Genomic DNA, 17,384 nt, shown 5'->3' on the forward strand with positions numbered 1-17,384 from the left:
AAATACAGGGCTCAGAAAAATAACTTGTTATTGTGTGGATCAGTTTGTTGCCATGGAGCTACACAAATATTCTGAAAGAATCCCATATTTCAGTCGGTGGTGTGGGGATAGCAATGGCACAAACAGCAAGAAGCAGAATCAATCCAGACGAAATGCTGAAATGAAAACAATGTCAGCCAGCCCGCTTTGTGGTAGTTTGTTTGTGGTATGTTGGCATCTTTTTGTGGCAGTTTGGGTCTCTTCTTCAGTCGTCTGACTTTTTTTTCCCATGATAATTCACATCTCTCTTTGCTCTTTGTATCTATTGTAAACATTGTATGTAGTGTGTGTGTGTGTGTGTGTGTGTGTGTGTGTGTGTGTGTGTGTGTGTGTGTGTGTGTGTGTGTGTGTGTGTGTGTCTGTGTGTGTGTGTCTATCTATATCACATTTTTGTTCTTTTTCATATTACTTCCTAATAATTTGCTAATTTATGTTTTGGCATCATCCAGGCCTTGAGTATATAGTTCCGTACCAACACAGGTAATGTGTACTGATATGACATTAAAGATTCCTTGATATCTGTGTGTCTTTATGGTCACTTTGCATGGCTCCGGGATTTTGCTGTCTCTTTGCAATATTGTTATTTTTATACAAAAAACGACAACCCTGGAAATTGAAGAAAGAAAGAACTGAAATTTCGACAAAATTATGTCTCGATTTTTTATTATTATTATTATTATTATTATTATTATACTCCTTATACAATCAAAAGTATCAAACATTCAGCCTGATGAAGCTTGAACTCAAAAACTGAGTAGGCTCGTTCATATCGTTCACTATAAAGGTGTTTCATGACAGTAGGGGGCGCTCGCGAGCCACAAACAAGAACGGCTCGCGTCGGTAAAACGTAGAAGAAAAGAAACACGTGATTCGCGCGAACTGAAAGCAAGATGGCGGTGGTGGTGCGGAGCTTGCAGGACCAGCTCGAAAAAGCTAAAGAAAGCCTGAAAAATGTGGACGATAATATCCGAAAGCTCACCGGCCGAGACCCAAATGAGTCCAGGTAAGTAGTCCGAGTGCGTGTGGGTCGTTCTGGGTGATTCTTTTTAGGCAGAAGTCCGAGCAGCCGACGAGCGTGTCGGTGATAAGCGACGTGCGCAGAATTAGCAAACAATCACGGCTCACTGCGCGAGGTGGGAAAGTTGATATTGTCCTTTCTTTGGAGTGTCTGCCGCGAAATTGTCCACTGGATGAAAAAGCAGAGGAGAAGTGTCTCCAGACATTGAAGCGAAGCCGTAATGCGAGCAGGGTGTGTGTAGGCCCCGCAGCAGGCGTTGTTCAGCCGCCCCCTCACGCTGCGCTCCTCCTACCATTGCTTTATTCACACAGGGCGATTTACAACCGGAGATAAATAGATTAGCAGGCATTTTACTTAGTGTAGTTTTTAAGTAAGTTCTATTTCACAAACGAGACACTCTTATTAATATTTAAGTCCAGGTAAATCGCGGCCTTAATCTCTGGGGTTAATCTGCATAATGTTGAGTAACAAAGGAAAAAAGTCTGTAAAATGACTGATTGCAATTTAAGCAGTTTCCTCGCACAATTTTAGACAAATTTCAAACAACCTTTTTTGTAAATTAAAAATTAACATGTTCAATCATTCTTACATAAGTCTGGCTTATAATTTGTTATCCTCCTTGGTTTTATTTAGTACTTGTCAAATGTCCTTATTTTAACGTAATGATTCAACACTTCAATGGCTTCTTTTTCCAGTGTGCATCCAGTAGTAAGTTTTTGTGTTGACATTGCATTTCCCTATGTTTCCAGACCAGGTCAGATCCGGCGGTTTGGTGGCCCCATGGCAGGCCTCGGCGGAGGTAGAGGCAGAGGAATCAACCTGCTCAGGTAAACGTGGTGTTAATATCATCACAAACCCATTTAACATGAACTCACTCACGAGAAGTGGTCTGATTTAACATGTGTTCTATTTGTTTCATCTATTCATCTCATACATTCACTTTATCTAGGGTGATACCGCAGCCTACTAAATTTTTCAAAATATTTGTTTGCAATAAGTAAAGTACATCATGTACTGTGCAAGTTTGTAGAGCCATATTTAATCCTCAACAAATTAGGCAGTATATGAAATGCTGAAAGTAAGATTATTTCTTAAAACATTTTAGTTCATTTTGAATGGAGTCATGATGAATTGGCTGGGCTGCAAGGAGCAAGTACTACCAAAAACAGTGGGATCTTGACTTTAAAGTGGCTAATCTAAAATCTGTCTGTCTCTCTTTGCTCATCAGGCGTAGTCTCTCAGACATGGGAAGTGGCGGCCCCCCTGCCAAGCAAAGAGACATCGAAGGAGCCCTGCTCAGGTGAGTTTACAGCTGTCATACCAGAGTTAGAGCTGATCCGACAGAGCTACACATTGAAAGAATCCAGTGGTTTTGTGACAATCACACAGAATGAAATTACATGGGCAAGTTGGTGATTTTAACTTTTCTTCTGAGATGTTAATCAAGATATTTTAACTTGGTGTGCACAAACTAACTTTTCCACCCGGTCTAACTGCTCTGTCTGGTAAGAAAAAGGCTGAGTTGGAATAATTCAGGCTGCTTGCTTTATTGTAGAATTGTGAAGGTGCGGATCTTGCATTGTTTGATCTGTGTTATTTTTACTCCTCGTGCAGGTGAACTGTCAGTCTGTAGCTAAATCGGTTAAGTTCTTGATTTTCTTGTGGATTTGAAAAAAAGCATTCACTTTCATGTCTCTTGCATGTCTGTTTGTCTACTTCTCACTGTGCTCACAGGCTGGCAGGGGACCAGAGGGCCAGGAGAGACACGCGTCCCGACAGCGACGCCGAGGATGACGATGATGTCAAAAAGGTCAGAAGCGAGAGTGTGCCGCTGATTTACAACAGTGGGAAAGATTAGAGTCAGAGTTATTTGGTTTATGGTAACAATACAACATAAGCTTCTCTGGTTTGTCAACACCAGTCAGAGCAGTCAGTCCTGCTTTCTTTCTGTTAGGTTTTGTTCACACTGTTATCTACTTTGCACTTGACAATTGTTTTGGTTTGAGAAGCGGTTCCATTGACCGCTGAAAGCAGTAACTTGTATATTTGCTCAGCCAGCTCACGCTTTATTCTGCCTTTAGCCGGCGTTGCAGTCGTCCGTCGTAGCTACCTCCAAGGAGAGAACACGCCGAGATCTCATTCAAGATCAAACCATGGACGAGAAGGGCAAACAGAGGTAGGCCCACCGGAGCCTCGGCCTCTGAACGCACACCACACTTACACCTTAATCTCTGAAAAATTCTTGAATTGATTCTGTAGAAGTGGCACGGGTGGCGCCACGTGAGTGATGGTTGAATTTTTGTCTCTTCTGTCAGAAATCGGCGCATGTTCGGCCTGCTGATGGGGACACTGCAGAAATTCAAGCAGGAATCAAACGTGTCAACAGAGAAGGTGAGCAAACTTTTTGTGATGAGCGAGGAAACGAGCTTCTGGAGAGCTTCTCGGGTGACCTTATATGCAGATCATTTATGCTTCACGTTCTTTTGCTCTGTTCTATGTGTTTTTACTGTCGTGTTTCATGTAAAACATTGAAATTTACCGTCACACTTTTTTTACTGAATTGGGTAAAATTTGGTTCAAGATTAGAAAGAGCACTTTTTTGGAACTTCAGAGCCCAAATTCATTAAAGTAGTGTAGGAAGTCACAACATGTGGGTGAACATGTTTTGTTAGAATTGATAGATTTTTGATTTCATCACAGACAACAGTGTATTTAACTCTGGATCATCGTCCTTTGTCTTCTTTCTTCCCTTGTAGCAAAAGCGGCGCTCAGAGATTGAGCAGAAGCTGGAAATTCAGGCTGAGGCTGAGAGAAAGAAGGTGGAGAATGAAAAGAGGGAGCTGTTTGAGGAGCGAAGAGCCAAGCAGACCGAGCTGAGACTACTGGAGCAGAAAGTGGAATTAGCTCAGCTGGTAAGAAAAAAACTCCTTTTCACAGTGTGAATACAGTTGTACATGATTTGATTTTTCAGCTCCATAAAAAGTCGTTTTATTTTTCCCTTCACAGCAAGAGGAGTGGACCAACCACAACAATCGCCTGGTGAAATACATTCGCACTAAGACCAAGCCTCATATCTTCTACCGGCCTGGAAAAGTGTGCTCCGCAACACAGAAACTCCTCGATGAGTCCACCAAGAAACTCAATGGTAAGTATAGCTTCTGTTTTACAATTTATCTTGATTTAATAGTGTTTATGAATATGTTTTATTAAAATAATAGACAGCACAATGTTAAGTATTTACAAGTATTGAACAGAAGGTTTTGATTCCATTGGGAGAAAACTCAAGCTGCAGACTGAGTCAAGATTTTTCTGACCCAAAGTACAATGGTTGGTGATATAGTGACACTGGTGCCAAATTGCCAATTATGCATCTGTTGTCTCAACCTCTAAACATGGCCACAGTCAGCAGATTGAAAGTCTTTCAGGTGATAAAGACAGGATGACATTATTAGTGTTTAAGTAAATATTGAAAGTCCAAATTGCTGATGTTACACCTTTTTTTTTTTTTTTTTCCAATGACACTCCAAGTGACATTATTATAGTGCATTGCCTGGGGAAAAAGTATAGAGACACATTTTAAATACATAGAGACATTTTAAATGAAATGTATCTTTCTCCTGGTAACTGTGTGACCCTCGCCTCTCTGGATCTCCTCTCCTCAGCTGTTTTTGAGGAAAGGCGTGAGGCTTTTGCTGAGCACCTGAGCAAGATGGAGTCGCGCCCCCGGCGACAGCCGAACCGCGACCAGGACGTCAACACAACGGCAACAGGGACGGACCACCCGGCGGAGGGTAAGCCAGTAGGTCAGGTAGTCAAGGTGACAGGTAATAAGGGTGCTGTAGACTTGGAGGAAGATGAGGATGAGGAAGAGGAGGAGAGAGAGAAGGAAAAGGGTGGGGATGGAAAGGGAGCCAAAACTGAGGAAGGTAGGAAGGAAGAAAAGGGGGGGAAAGAGGTGTTGATGAAGGTAGAGGAGGAGGAGGAAGAGGAAGGTATGGAGCTGAGTGAGGAGAGAGGCCAGAGGAAGAAGGATGGGGAGGAGCAGAAGGAGGAGGCAGAGAAAGAGGGGAGTCCAGGATCAGAGGAGATGGAGGTAGAGAAGAAGGACGGGGGGAAGGAGGGGGTGGCAGGAGGAGAGGGCCAGGAGAAGTCTGCAGATGACCGAAAGGAGCAGAGTCCAGAGGAGCAGCCGTCTCAGATCACAGTGAGCAACCAGGAAGCAACAGACAGCGGCAAACAGGAGCAGCCAGGCCCGGCTGCAGGAGAGCCCTCAGTCCAGCCCCCCACCACCCAGGAGGCCTCCCCCACCCCCGAGTCCACTGCTGCCTCCACCGCACCTGTGCGCCCCCTCGCCATTCCCGTCACAGTGGTGCAGGACAGCCAGGCAGCAGAGGAAAAACCAGAGGAACAAGCCCCGCAGAAGCCGCCTGAATCCAACGAGGCCCCCGTCTCTGCCCCCGCCGCCCCCAAGGAGGCTGGGGACGGCGTCAGGGGAAGGAAGGAGAAGAAGGAGGCCAAAAAAGGCCGTAGCAACAGCTCCTCCTCGTCCTCCTCCGGCTCCTCCTCCAGTGGCAGTTCCTCTTCGTCCTCCGGATCCAGCCGCTCGTCCTCCTCCTCGTCTTCGTCGTCCTCCTCATCATCAAACAGCAGCAGCCGAAGCCGCGAGGGCGGCAAGCGCAAGAGACGGCCGTCAGGCAGGGACAGGAAGAAAGGAGAGGAGCGGAGTCACCACAAGGGAGGAGCGAGGGACAAAGGGTCCAAGGAGAAAAGAAAGAGGCGGAGCGAGGAGGAGCGGGGCAGGTCGTCACGCGGCGATAGAGAGCATAAGGATAGAGACAGGAAGGACAAGAGACGCTGAGATGGTTCTCCAAACTGCTGAAGCTTTTTAGTGTTCTCCCGAAAACAGCCAAAGTTTCATCAAGAACCATCAGCAGCGTCACAGCAGAGGCGGACTGGCAGTTTCCCTCTGACTTGTTAAACAGGATCGTTAGTGTCAAATGGTTAGACAGGAAAGACGTAATTTTAAATCCGAGGCACAGACCATCACCTTGTGATCATAGAGGTCTGTGTCGTAAAAATGTCCCGATTCCTCACTGAAGCCACAGGTTAGCCTGTGAAAGGTTCCAGCAGCAGACGTCGTTCACCTCAGTGCAGTAGTCGTGTTTTTGAGTTGTTGTGACGATAATGTTTGTCTGCGCTGATTTTTAAGTGTTCTAAATTTTCGTGTGATAATCTCAAAAACGTTGAGTTGGAAGTCTTTCTTTTTTGTACCAACTGATTATCTGGTTCAAATAAAGGGGAATTATAAATGAAATGACTCCTTCTTTCTTTTCCGATAGTGTGGAAAAACCAGAAAACTGAAGTTGCCAGAATAATTGGAAAGTTACTCCTTCTTGTGTGTTGTGGACCTGTCAGCTGTGTCAGTTAAATGTCAGAATCAGCTCTTGTCCATGCACCCATCATTTAAGATGTAAAATGGAGTGGGTATAAACTGAATTCTTGTCTGCACATCACAGCACCAGATGATGTTTGACCCTCCAGAAGTGCTCTGCCTCATTGCAGCTTGTCCACAAATTTACAAGCACTCAACTGATCCACAAGCTGGAGCTCCCACACCCAAGTATAGTGACTGCTATGGCATTCAGAGAGCTAATTGAATCAATATTTGTGATAACAGGATTTAAATCTAAGAAGTACTGTTACACATGTTAACAAGAATGTTAAGTATTCTTTTGTGCAGTACTGCTGAACACTTATCTACGGGGAAATGAACGGACATTGTAGAAATCACTTTATTAGGAAAAAACAAAACAAAACCTTCGAGTTCAATGACCGTACACTAAAACAATCATCAAAATCAGCTGAAGTAACCATGCTCGTTCACAAATATGGTGGCATCCCAACATGTGAGCAGAAACACCATGAGTTATTTTCCAGTCTGTTGTGAACAGCCAGATGGAAATCGCCACGATCTTGAGTGTGTTGTGGAGAGATCAGCTTCCCTCTGGCTGGTCTGCCAGATCATTCTGCTCAAAGTATCTGCAAGAGGAAGGAAGAGAGAACAACTGAGGCTGGTGTACGTCACAACAACTGGGATGTGAAGTCAACACTACTCTCTATCCCGACACCTTTTCAGAGGTGGAATATATTAGCAGCAAGGAAACCTCTTCCTCAAAGCTGAGGTGAGGATTTGTGGAGTTTTACAGAGGCCAAATTTCAAAATGTGTCAGTCACCTTGCAACCAAGCAGATGAGTAAGTTCAGAGCAGGAAGTCTCTCATCCTCATCACTTTCCTGTGAACACAAGAAGTCCTCAAGGTCAACAAATTCAAAAGTCACAGTCATTAAAGCAAATGTCTATTTGTGCATTCACGAACAAAGATGGTAATCAAAGCAGCTCAGAGTGAAATCACAGGGAAAATAGAAGTGTTTGCAGATTGTTGGAGCTGCTCTGAGTAACTACCAGCGTGCTGCGGACGTGGGCGCATCTCCTGGCGAGCTGTCGGATGGAGGAGTGGGCTTCAGGCAGCAGAGGCTTCTCCAGGCAGGCCAGCAGAGCATACAGCCAGCGACCCTGCAGGGACCCACATTCAACAACACTGTACAATTTCTCAATTAAAAAAAAATAAACTGGGTGACCTATCATTCACTTCTCACATCCAAGTTGTACACCTGCAGCAATATGCAGAGTAAAAGACACAAAGGGGTGTTGTACCAAGCAGGTTGCCACCAAATTCTGAGCCAGACAATCTGAATGAATCCAGACTCACCAGACCAACAAAGTGTCCTTCTTCTATTGTCCAGTTTGGGTGAGTAGTTCTTAACTCACACTATTAATATCTACCTGAAGGTTGAATGAAGTTGGAAGTTGTAGCCACTGGTTATTTGAATTCCTGTTACCTTTTTGTCATCGAACTTACCAACTGTGGAGCAAACTCCTGCTCTTCAAACCAGCTGATGAGGATGTCCAGTACCATTAGAACCGTTGACTGAGCACACAGAGAAGGTGGGAAACAATAAACACAGACATCAAGCACACTGCTGCACTACCTTACAAGAGAGGTAAGTCACCTGGTTCAGTCTGCTGACGATGCTGAGAAAGGGAGGGAAGCCCACCTGCAATGAATGAATATTTCAGTATAATTGTGTATTCTTGTATGACCACAGTTGATAGATAACGTCAGTACGACCTTGTTGTAGTCTAGCGCTGGTTCGGCGTCGGGGTCTGTTTGGCAGGATGAGGAGCCCAGGTAGACCTTTTCTCCTAAACAAAATCTCTTCCAGCCCTCCTCATCTGTGAGCTTTGGCTGAAAAAGACAATGCAGGACAAGGTTAAAAAAAACCAAAAAACTATCAAGAGTGTCCAGAAAACCCCTCTGGGTGTACAGTTTACAACAGCTTCTAACCATCTGCACATTGTCATCCAGATTCTGGCTGCTCCAGTGTTTCCTGTTCTTTGTGATACTCTGAAAGAGGAAAAGAAAGCTTATGATAGAATATCTACAAGCTGAAGGGACGTGGGGAGAAAATATTTTAGATTTTACCTGTCTGACTTCAGAGAAGTTGCTGACTTGATGCTGCTGCCAGCTTAGGCTTGGAGAACAACCCAGAGGAGCCACGGGACACTCCGCCACCTGAAACACCAGGAAACTCATCTCTTACTTTTTTAACTGTCTCATCAAGAATCATCAACAACACCGTGCAGGTAGTACGAAGAACACCACCCCAAGTCAGCGTTAAGGTAAACTGATGCAAACATATCAACCGGTTTGAGAGGACAGATACGACAATTTTGTAGCTTCTCCACCAAATATGTTTATATTTATTTACCGATGCATTCACCGTCTGCTTCTTCTTAAGCTTCTTTGGGTCAATCTGAGCAACCACCACCTCTGGGCACAGGGACGCCTCCAGCCTGAAAGAACAACACTTTCACAGCTTTTGCACGCAGACAAAACCATATGATCGACAATCATATACGTACATATTTGAGATTATGTCATTTCCTAAAAAGTTGTAGATCATGAATGCCTAAAGCAGTGGGAACTTCGTTAACGTACTGCACTTGTCGGAGGTATTCCTGCGGGTTCCGGGGCGTCACGCTGAGGTCCAGCTCCGCCGCACCGCCGACACACTCCAGAGGCAGCAGCCTGGGCATCAAGTCCTCCGTGTCCGACTTCATTTTACCCCCCTGCTGTCCGACAGAAGCAGAGTAAAGCTCAACTGTCAAGTTTCACCAAGTACACTCGCAGACTACGCAGCCATCTTGCTTTGGAGACGCGGAATGATGATGTAGGCAATGTGCGCAAGGTTCGTTGCCATGGCAATAGACGCTCTATGCAATTTTTGGTTTTAGTTTGGTGAAACCAGAAGGTTCAAGAAAATCTGTTTTGTCCAAACCACAGGTCTTTTTGTTTTGTTAAATGAAATGGCGGAAGTGTTTATTAAATGAATGAATTAAATGAATACATTTAATTTTAAAATCCAATAACCTTTGACCAGTGACCAAATCAGCCTCGACTGTTAATAATTATCAGGATGGTAGCTTTGTATCTTATCTCAGCTGCTACATTTACCATTGAGGCTTCACAACAGCAACAACTCTGAGTCAATGTCCACTTAGTGACAGCAGTCGGAGCATTTTCCACCCATTATGGACATTTTCTCTTGATACACTCCTGTCCAGAACACCAAGGATGGCTGCTTTTCCTTTTTATAGAGTTCTGTGTGTTCTGGCTGCGGCGTTCGGGATTTTACCTCATGTAAATCTGGGTTTGCTGTCAGACTACAAGATTTGTGGCGATTCTGCATGTGAAAGTAAGTTCAGAACCTCCTGATATGATCACAAACTACATCAGTGTGCAGTCATTTCTGTTTATGCTCTTTGAAACAATCACCACCAAGTCTTACAAGTCACTCTTTAAAGTCTGTTTTTTTTTTTTTTTAAGTACAATTCCATGTTTTGAGATGTAAACGGTGTCACATATTCCAAATTGTATTTTGGAGAAGAAATTACTCACAACACATATGTTTTTTAAAAGTCTTTATTTCTGTTATAGCAAATATATAATTCTTTACAGCTTTACAAGTGTTCTACTTCAAAAAGTTAATGAGTCCTTTCAATTTTGCGTTTGTGTGTGTGTGTGTGTGTGTGTGTGTGTGTGTGTGTGTGTGTGTGTGTGTGTGTGTGTGTGTGTAGGTATGATTAGCTCAGCACAGGCAATAAGGGACCACCACGGTAAGGACTGCCGTTTCCTGAGCTTCCGAAGGGGAGATGTCATCTTTGTTTATCACAAACTGACAGGAAAGAGGGAGGACCTGTGGGCAGGCAGCGTACGTATCACATTCCCTGGAAAGTCTGTAAAATGTAGAGAAGAGGTATTGAAAGGTATTGATTTTTTATGTAGAAGCTTTGAGTGGCTGTGGTGATGTGGATATCAAAGCACACACAGCCGCAGCAGTTGGATATCTTGCTGGCTTTCTTGTTGGACAGAAGTCATGATACTCTTTTTAAAAACCATAAACTAGAGCTCTCAAACCGAGCTCCTGGAGGGCTGTAGTCCTGCATGTTTCCTATGTATCCCTGCTGCAACACAGCTGAATGAAGTAATGAGTGGCTCTTTATCAGACTTTTTGCTGACCTTGGTGATGGCACCTTCATGATATTCAGGTGTGTTGAACCAGGGAGGCATGGAAAACATGCAGAGCTGTTTGTAACTGCTAATTTGTTACTTTTTCCTTTCAGATTGACAAACAGTTTGGCTATTTCCCAAAGGACGCAGTGCAGGAAGAACAGGTTTTTGCAGCCACGGAGAAAATAGTGGAAACACGGGTAACTTCAGTAACTGAGTTAAGAAGAAATTAAAAAAAAAACATGAATTAAACAGGAACTGTCCCTAAATTTAGGACTTCTTTCTCTATCTTTCCTTCAGAAATCTGATTTCTTCTGCATGGATGAGTTCGGCTATCCTACCGACTCCTCTCATCTGGACAGTGATGACGATGCTGACGAGGATGAAAGTGAAAAAGAAATTCAAATCCACGACGAGTCAGAATTCACTCAAACCACCGCTCACTCTGAACGTTCTCTCCAACCTGCTGGTCCGGAGTCCACAGAATCCACAGCTTCAGTGCAGGAAGCAGAAGGAAATGAGGAGAAAAGCAATGCTGATCCTGCAGAAGACACACAGTATATGGCTGAACAGAATAAACAAGGTGGGTCTCCTTCCTCCGCTTGGCTCAGCTCTTCAGTGACAGGATGGTTCGGTCTTACTAAAGACGAGCTCCCCGACCATCGGGCTGAAGAACAGAAAGAAGATGAGACCAAAGACACACAGGCCGAAGCTTCACTTGCTTCCTCTGCCACGTCATGGTTAACACTTGGCGGAGAAGGTACACCTGCAAAAGACGGCGTGGAAACTGGAGAAGAAACTGCAGATCCAGTCGCTTCATCCTTTAGTGGATGGCTCGGTTTTAACGGAGAGGAAAACACTGATCCTGCAAATGAAGAAAAAGAGGAACCAGTAGAGAAATTCAGGAGCAGGAGGATGTCTTTGGACCTAGAGGGCAGCCAATTACATACAGAGGAGGAGGAAGATACCGGAACGTTCGGCTGGTTGAGAAATGGATTGACAAACACATTGGGATTTGAAATAAGCAATAAGCAAACAGAATCAGGGCAAGGAGAAGAGGCTGATAAAGATGACAAAGAACCACCATCTAGTTCCTGGCTGGGGATTGGAGGAATTTTAGGCTTCAGGAACGACAACAATGGAGATGAAAGTGGCCATGCAGGTAAAAGCTCTGAAGAGATGAAAAATGATGAAGACACTACAATATTAGAAGATGTGGTAAACAGTCAGCCACAGCCTGCATTGACAGATGAGACGAAGACTGAGACGAGCATCTTGGAAGAACCTCCAAAAGACCAAAATGTCCATTCCACTGCCAGTGCAGAAAACAGCTTTGGAGAGTTGAAAAATTCTGAAGACACTGCGAGATTACAGAATGCTCTTACCACTGAGTCACAACCTGAACTGACAGATGAAGAGAAGACAGAGACGAGCATCGTGGAGGAACATCCAAAAGGCCAAAATTTCCATTCCACTGTCAGTGCCGAGAACAGCTTTGAAGAGATGAAAAATGATGAAGATGAAGCACTATTACAAAATGTGTTTGGCAGTCAGTCACAACCAGAATTGACAGATGAGGCGAAGACTGAGACAAGCATCTTGGAGGATCCTCCAAAAGACCAAAATGTCCATTCCATTGTCGGCACAGAGGACAGCTTGGAAGAAATGAAAAATGATGAAGACACTGCAGGATCACAGAATGCTGTTAACACTCAGCTACAGCCTGAATTGACAGAGGATGTGAAGATTGAGACGAGCATCATGGAGGAAAATGCGCATCCCACTGTCCAAAATGGGGATAAGGAATTCAAAGACAATGAATCAATTGAGAAGGAACAAAACGAAAAGGAGGGGACACCTGCTGAAGCAAAGGATGAAGATCATGAGCAGAACAATGAAGCCGTGGAGCAAAAACAGCAAGAAGTTCAATTTCCAGTTGACAGTAATCAGGGTAGTACAACCCAAGCTGACATTCATTTAAGCCCTGACCACACCTTCACGTCATCTACAGGTGAGGGCAACGTACACGATGAAAAGGACACAACATCTGTTGAAACTAGTTCAAGTGATGGCGACCATGTAGGAGCCGGGAGTAACGAAGAACTCGAGTTATCCCACAATCAAGTTCTCCCTACTCAGACTGAGGAATTAGCAGATGAAAGTTTAACCAGCAGCGAACAGAATCGGTTTTCTTCTTTCTCCTCATCAGATAAGAGCAATGACCCAGTCCTTTCCAGTTTTACTTCTCATGGAGAAGAAACAAGTAAGGACAGTGCAGATACAGGGGCTGTGATAGACACACATGTAGAAACAGAGACAAGTTACACTGACTTACCACAGGAGAAAGAAACACTGTCTACAGAGGAGAGCTCTCAAGAATTCACATTATTGAATTTCAGTAGTACTGAAACTGAAAGTTGGAAGGAAAATTCCTCCGGGGAGGAGAAAGGTGAAATCCCTTTAGATGGAAGCACACCAAACACAAATTCAGCTGCTGAAGAGGATAAAGACTCAAGTGATGGAGGGAGGCATGAATTGATAGAGGAAGGAAATGTAAAGCCAGAGGATTCAATGAAGGTGGAGGAGATAAAGACAGAAGTGAACCAAGAGGACGTGGAAAAGTTAGAGGAAGAGGAGAGCAGTGACAAACCTGGGGATTCAAGAGAAATCCAGGAAATAAAGGAAGTGGAAAAGCAAGGCAGACTGGAGGAGTTAGTGGATGAGCAGGGAAATGTAAAGCTGGAGGATTCAATGATGTTGGAGGAGATGAAGAAAGAAAAGCCAGAGGAAGTGAACGTGTTAGAGGAAGAGGAGGAAAGTGAGAAAGTTGAAGATTTAAAAGAGCTGGAAGAGACGAAAGAAGAAGGGCAACAAGAGATGGAGGGATTAGAGGAAAGTGAAAAACAACATGAAAGGGATGACATAAAGGAAGAAAGAGTGTATGAGGAGATAAAGGAGAAAGAAAACAAAGAGGACGAGAATGTAAAAGAACAGAATATCATATTCCATTCAAATGAAGAAAACAAAGATGAGAACGTAGCAAAGCAAACTCAGGAGAATGAAAATGTGGAAATCACAGAGTCAAGGGGAGAAGAGACAGTGGATGAGGTAGAGGTGGTGAAAGAACAGGAGAACGTCGATGAGGAAGACTTAAAGGAAGTGGATGGGCTAAAGGAATCGGACAAAGAAATAAATGATGAGAACCAGCTGCAGTCATCTCAGTTTGAAGTCCATGTGGAAAGTAATCTTGACGATAGCAGCACGCCAGAATCAGAAGGTAATGAAGATATTCAAGACAAGAGTTTCACATCATTTGTTGAATCTTCAGCAGAGATTGAAAGCCTGCAGTCAGAGGAAAAATGGGAAGATGAGGATGGAAAACAAGAGATGTCTGAGGTCAAGGATGACGAGATGGAGCAGGCTGAAGAGAAGCATGTGGAGGAAGATAATCTCAATTGTTCAGATGACCTTTGTTCTGAAGGTAGTGCACCTCTGCCCCATGCAGAGGGGCTTGTAGCAGAAGGAAAAGGCAGCTCTGAGTTTGTAGGTGAAGATACAACAGAAAATCAGAGCAATCTCACAAATGAGACAATGGAGAGGGAATCAATAGACTCTGATGGGGAGTTCACCAGTGAGGGAATATACACCCACGAACCTGAGCCAGTGGAGGGCAAAGCTGAAGAGGAGATAAAGGAAGACGTGAACCAAGAGGAGGTGGAAAAGTTAGAGGAAGAGGAGAGTGGTGACAAACCTGAAGATTTAAGAGAGGCCCAGGAAATGAAGGAAGTGGAAAATCACAGTGAGGTGGAGGAGTTTGTGGATGAGCAGGGAAATGTAAAGCCGGAGGATTCAATGATGGTGGAGGAGATAAAGAAAGAAAAGCCAGAAGAAGTGAACGTGTTGGAGGTTGAGGTGGAAGATGAGAAAGTTGAGGATTTAAAAGAGCTGGAAGAGATGAAAGAAGAAAGGCAACAAGAGATGGAGGGATTAGAGGAAAACAAAAAACAGGATGAAATGGATGGCGCAAAGGAAGAAAGGGTGTTTGAGGAGATAGAGGAGAAAGAAAACAAAGAGAAGGACAAGAATGTAAAAGAACAGAATGCTGAAGTGGAAAACAAGGACTCAAACCAAAATGCAGGAAATGATCCCTGGAGCAAGGAAGAGCAGGAGATTTCAGCGTCAACTAGTGACCGAGAACAATCTACCTCACTTGGGTCTCCGCTTACTGATGATGATCGCAGTAGGAATACAGCAGAGACTCCAAATGCAGGAGCTTTAGGCTTTTTTAAAAATGCCTTTGGTTTTTTCAATCAACCACCCACCACCAAACCAAATGATCCCACTGAACAAGTCCAGACTCCAAACCTCAATGAAACTGACCCATTCGAGTCGCAGTCCTCTTTAAGTCATAGTCAAGATCTGGATTTTGCTGGTGAATCGACTCAGAATCGAGATGAGTCCACAGAATCATCAACAGAGCCACCACAGTCCAGCATCAATCTCCACACTCCAGCTCCAAATCCAGAAGCACAGCTGCAAGCAAAAGCCTTTTCCAAACATTACAAGAACCTTATTGCTCATGTGGATGCCGGAGAGATGACTATTTTACTGGATCTGTTTGGGCAACACAAGCTTCAGTTTTTAGATTACATTTTGTCCAGTTCAGAAGTTGAAGACCCCGACGGTGATCAGTCTATTATATCTGATATAGAAAGACTTCTAGAGTATCATAGGGAAATGTTGGTTGCTCCCAGCATGAGGATTTCAGAAGCCCCTCAGGAGGAGAGAGAAAAGACCAGAACACTCGCAGCACTTCAGAAGCTGGAAATGATGCTGGCAAGTGTGAGGAAGTCCTTCCATGCGGGACAACCTGATGTCAGTACTCATCAAGGTACTACACTGCTTCTACTTTCATGTCTGACATGCACAATATTTGTTTGTTTGTTTGTTTTTTAATGGAATTTGTGTCATTGGGAATGCATGTATTCCTCTGTCAGAAGTCAGCTGTGTCGGCACATCGTGCTTCAGTGGGGAAGAGATGAGAAGTTCACAGGATCCATCAGGAAACATGGAGAACAACACACACAAAGGTGAGCTTCTGGTCACCGAGTGAGACGACAGCCAAACGAGGACGTCTGTTGTAAATGGTAAAAAGTAAATGGACTACACTTATAAAGTGCTTTTTCACTGCTTGAGCTGAGCGTTTCACACTGTCAGTCACATTCTCCCATTCACACACACATTCACACACCAGTGGCTGGCTGTGGGCAAAAGTGAAGCAAACAGAGTAGACATTCACTCACAATCACAACAGCTGCATAAAGATACAATCCAAATAAAGGGACCGGCAGCATCTTCACTCCTGCAACATATAACCCCACCAACTTGGTGGAACAGCTTGAACATTACTGATACACTTGATAAAAATAACAGACGTAATTAAAGTCATGATCAATCAAGAACCTTTATTGTTAAAAGCTATGAATTTTAGGTTTATATCAATGTCACTTTGACCAAAGGTTGAAGATTTTATTTCTCTTTTGTGCTTGACTTTAACTCCAGGGGAGATGAGACAATTTCTGGACTTCATTCATCAGATGGCTGAAGATTACATCACTTACAGTCATGCAGCAAGCGCGCTTATCATGCAGGTAAAATTAACCAACAGAATTCAGTCATGTGAAAGGATTTGCTTGACATGTGCTTTCCTGCAATTTTATCTTTCCTAAAGCCTTAATCCTACTGCACAAGCTACTTTTTTGCATAATATGCCATGTCACACATCTGACTAATGTCTACTCATTCCATCTGACTTCCACAAAAATCACAGAAAGTTTTGAATGCATTGTTTCACTTGCATACATTGTAATTGTGATTTCATCAAGTAAATCTGAGATACCGGTATATTTAGGCTAAGACCATTCAAAGCTTTCTTGACGTGAAGTGAGATTCTGAAGTCAATCCTTTGACACACAGACAGACAGCCAGTGCAGAGATTTAAGAACAGGTGTAATGTACTCCACCCTCTTTGTTGGTGAGGACTCTGGTGCAGTGTTGTGGATGAACTGCTGCCGTCTCACAGTTTTTTGCTGAGATCTGTGAGTACACTGTTGCAATAACCCAGTTTTATTCTGTAGTGATCGATGGATACGCTCTAAACAGGCTGTAGCCTGCTCTCTAACATACCCAGTTAAACCAATACCCCCAGAGCAGAATCCAAGTCACTTTTGTAACACAATCTTTTCAGCTGTCTCCAAAAGCAGTTCAATGTAGCACTGTAACCTCTCAATCAAATATTTACGCTTTTGGCCCCATTCCTAATAGAGCTGTCCATGAACCGCTCCTTCAGCACTGTCTCCTGGGGGCTGTGTGGTTCTTTAAGACGTTTTATTTGCGACATGTTCCCTCTGACATTCCAGCTTAGCCTGCGTCTCATCTGTCAACCTGACTCCACTTTAAGTTCCACATCCTGGAGTGTACTGTAGGCCAACTGTATTCAACACAGCTGTGGTATTTAAAACTAGTAGATGTATTTTTGACAGATGAAGAGAATCTCTTGTGTTAGATAGATGGACAGAGATGAGGAGAGTTCGGTGAGTACTGGGGTTAACAGCAAAAGTGGTAGGACCGGATTACATGACTGTAATAAGGAAGTATTTTTGGGAAAGTTGCATTTTTTGACTATCTTTTGCCAAT

General features: G+C 43.8%; 2 protein-coding genes across 2 annotated transcripts; one reads left to right on the top strand and one right to left on the bottom strand.

Moving 5' to 3' along the window:
• The first annotated feature begins 884 nt into the window (after window positions 1–884).
• Window positions 885–6,365, top strand: LOC115406631 (pinin-like). The gene is made up of 9 exons (XM_030116771.1): window positions 885–1,042; window positions 1,807–1,884; window positions 2,286–2,357; window positions 2,792–2,867; window positions 3,139–3,233; window positions 3,373–3,448; window positions 3,814–3,969; window positions 4,064–4,202; window positions 4,720–6,365. Exons 1-9 carry the CDS (start codon window positions 930–932, stop codon window positions 5,913–5,915), a joined length of 2,001 nt encoding a protein of 666 aa, XP_029972631.1. The 5' UTR covers window positions 885–929; the 3' UTR covers window positions 5,916–6,365.
• A 479-nt stretch (window positions 6,366–6,844) lies between these two features.
• On the bottom strand, window positions 6,845–9,322 carry LOC115406632 (gem-associated protein 2-like). Its single transcript, XM_030116772.1, has 10 exons — window positions 9,117–9,322; window positions 8,887–8,971; window positions 8,601–8,690; window positions 8,463–8,522; window positions 8,247–8,363; window positions 8,128–8,172; window positions 7,977–8,045; window positions 7,520–7,630; window positions 7,292–7,350; window positions 6,845–7,096 (listed from the first exon to the last, which is right to left on the bottom strand). Exons 1-10 carry the CDS (start codon window positions 9,236–9,238, stop codon window positions 7,051–7,053), a joined length of 804 nt encoding a protein of 267 aa, XP_029972632.1. The 5' UTR covers window positions 9,239–9,322; the 3' UTR covers window positions 6,845–7,050.
• Window positions 9,323–17,384: the final 8,062 nt, after the last annotated feature.

Source organism: Salarias fasciatus, chromosome 19, assembly GCF_902148845.1.
Source record: "Salarias fasciatus chromosome 19, fSalaFa1.1, whole genome shotgun sequence".
Classification (NCBI taxonomy): domain Eukaryota; kingdom Metazoa; phylum Chordata; class Actinopteri; order Blenniiformes; family Blenniidae; genus Salarias; species Salarias fasciatus.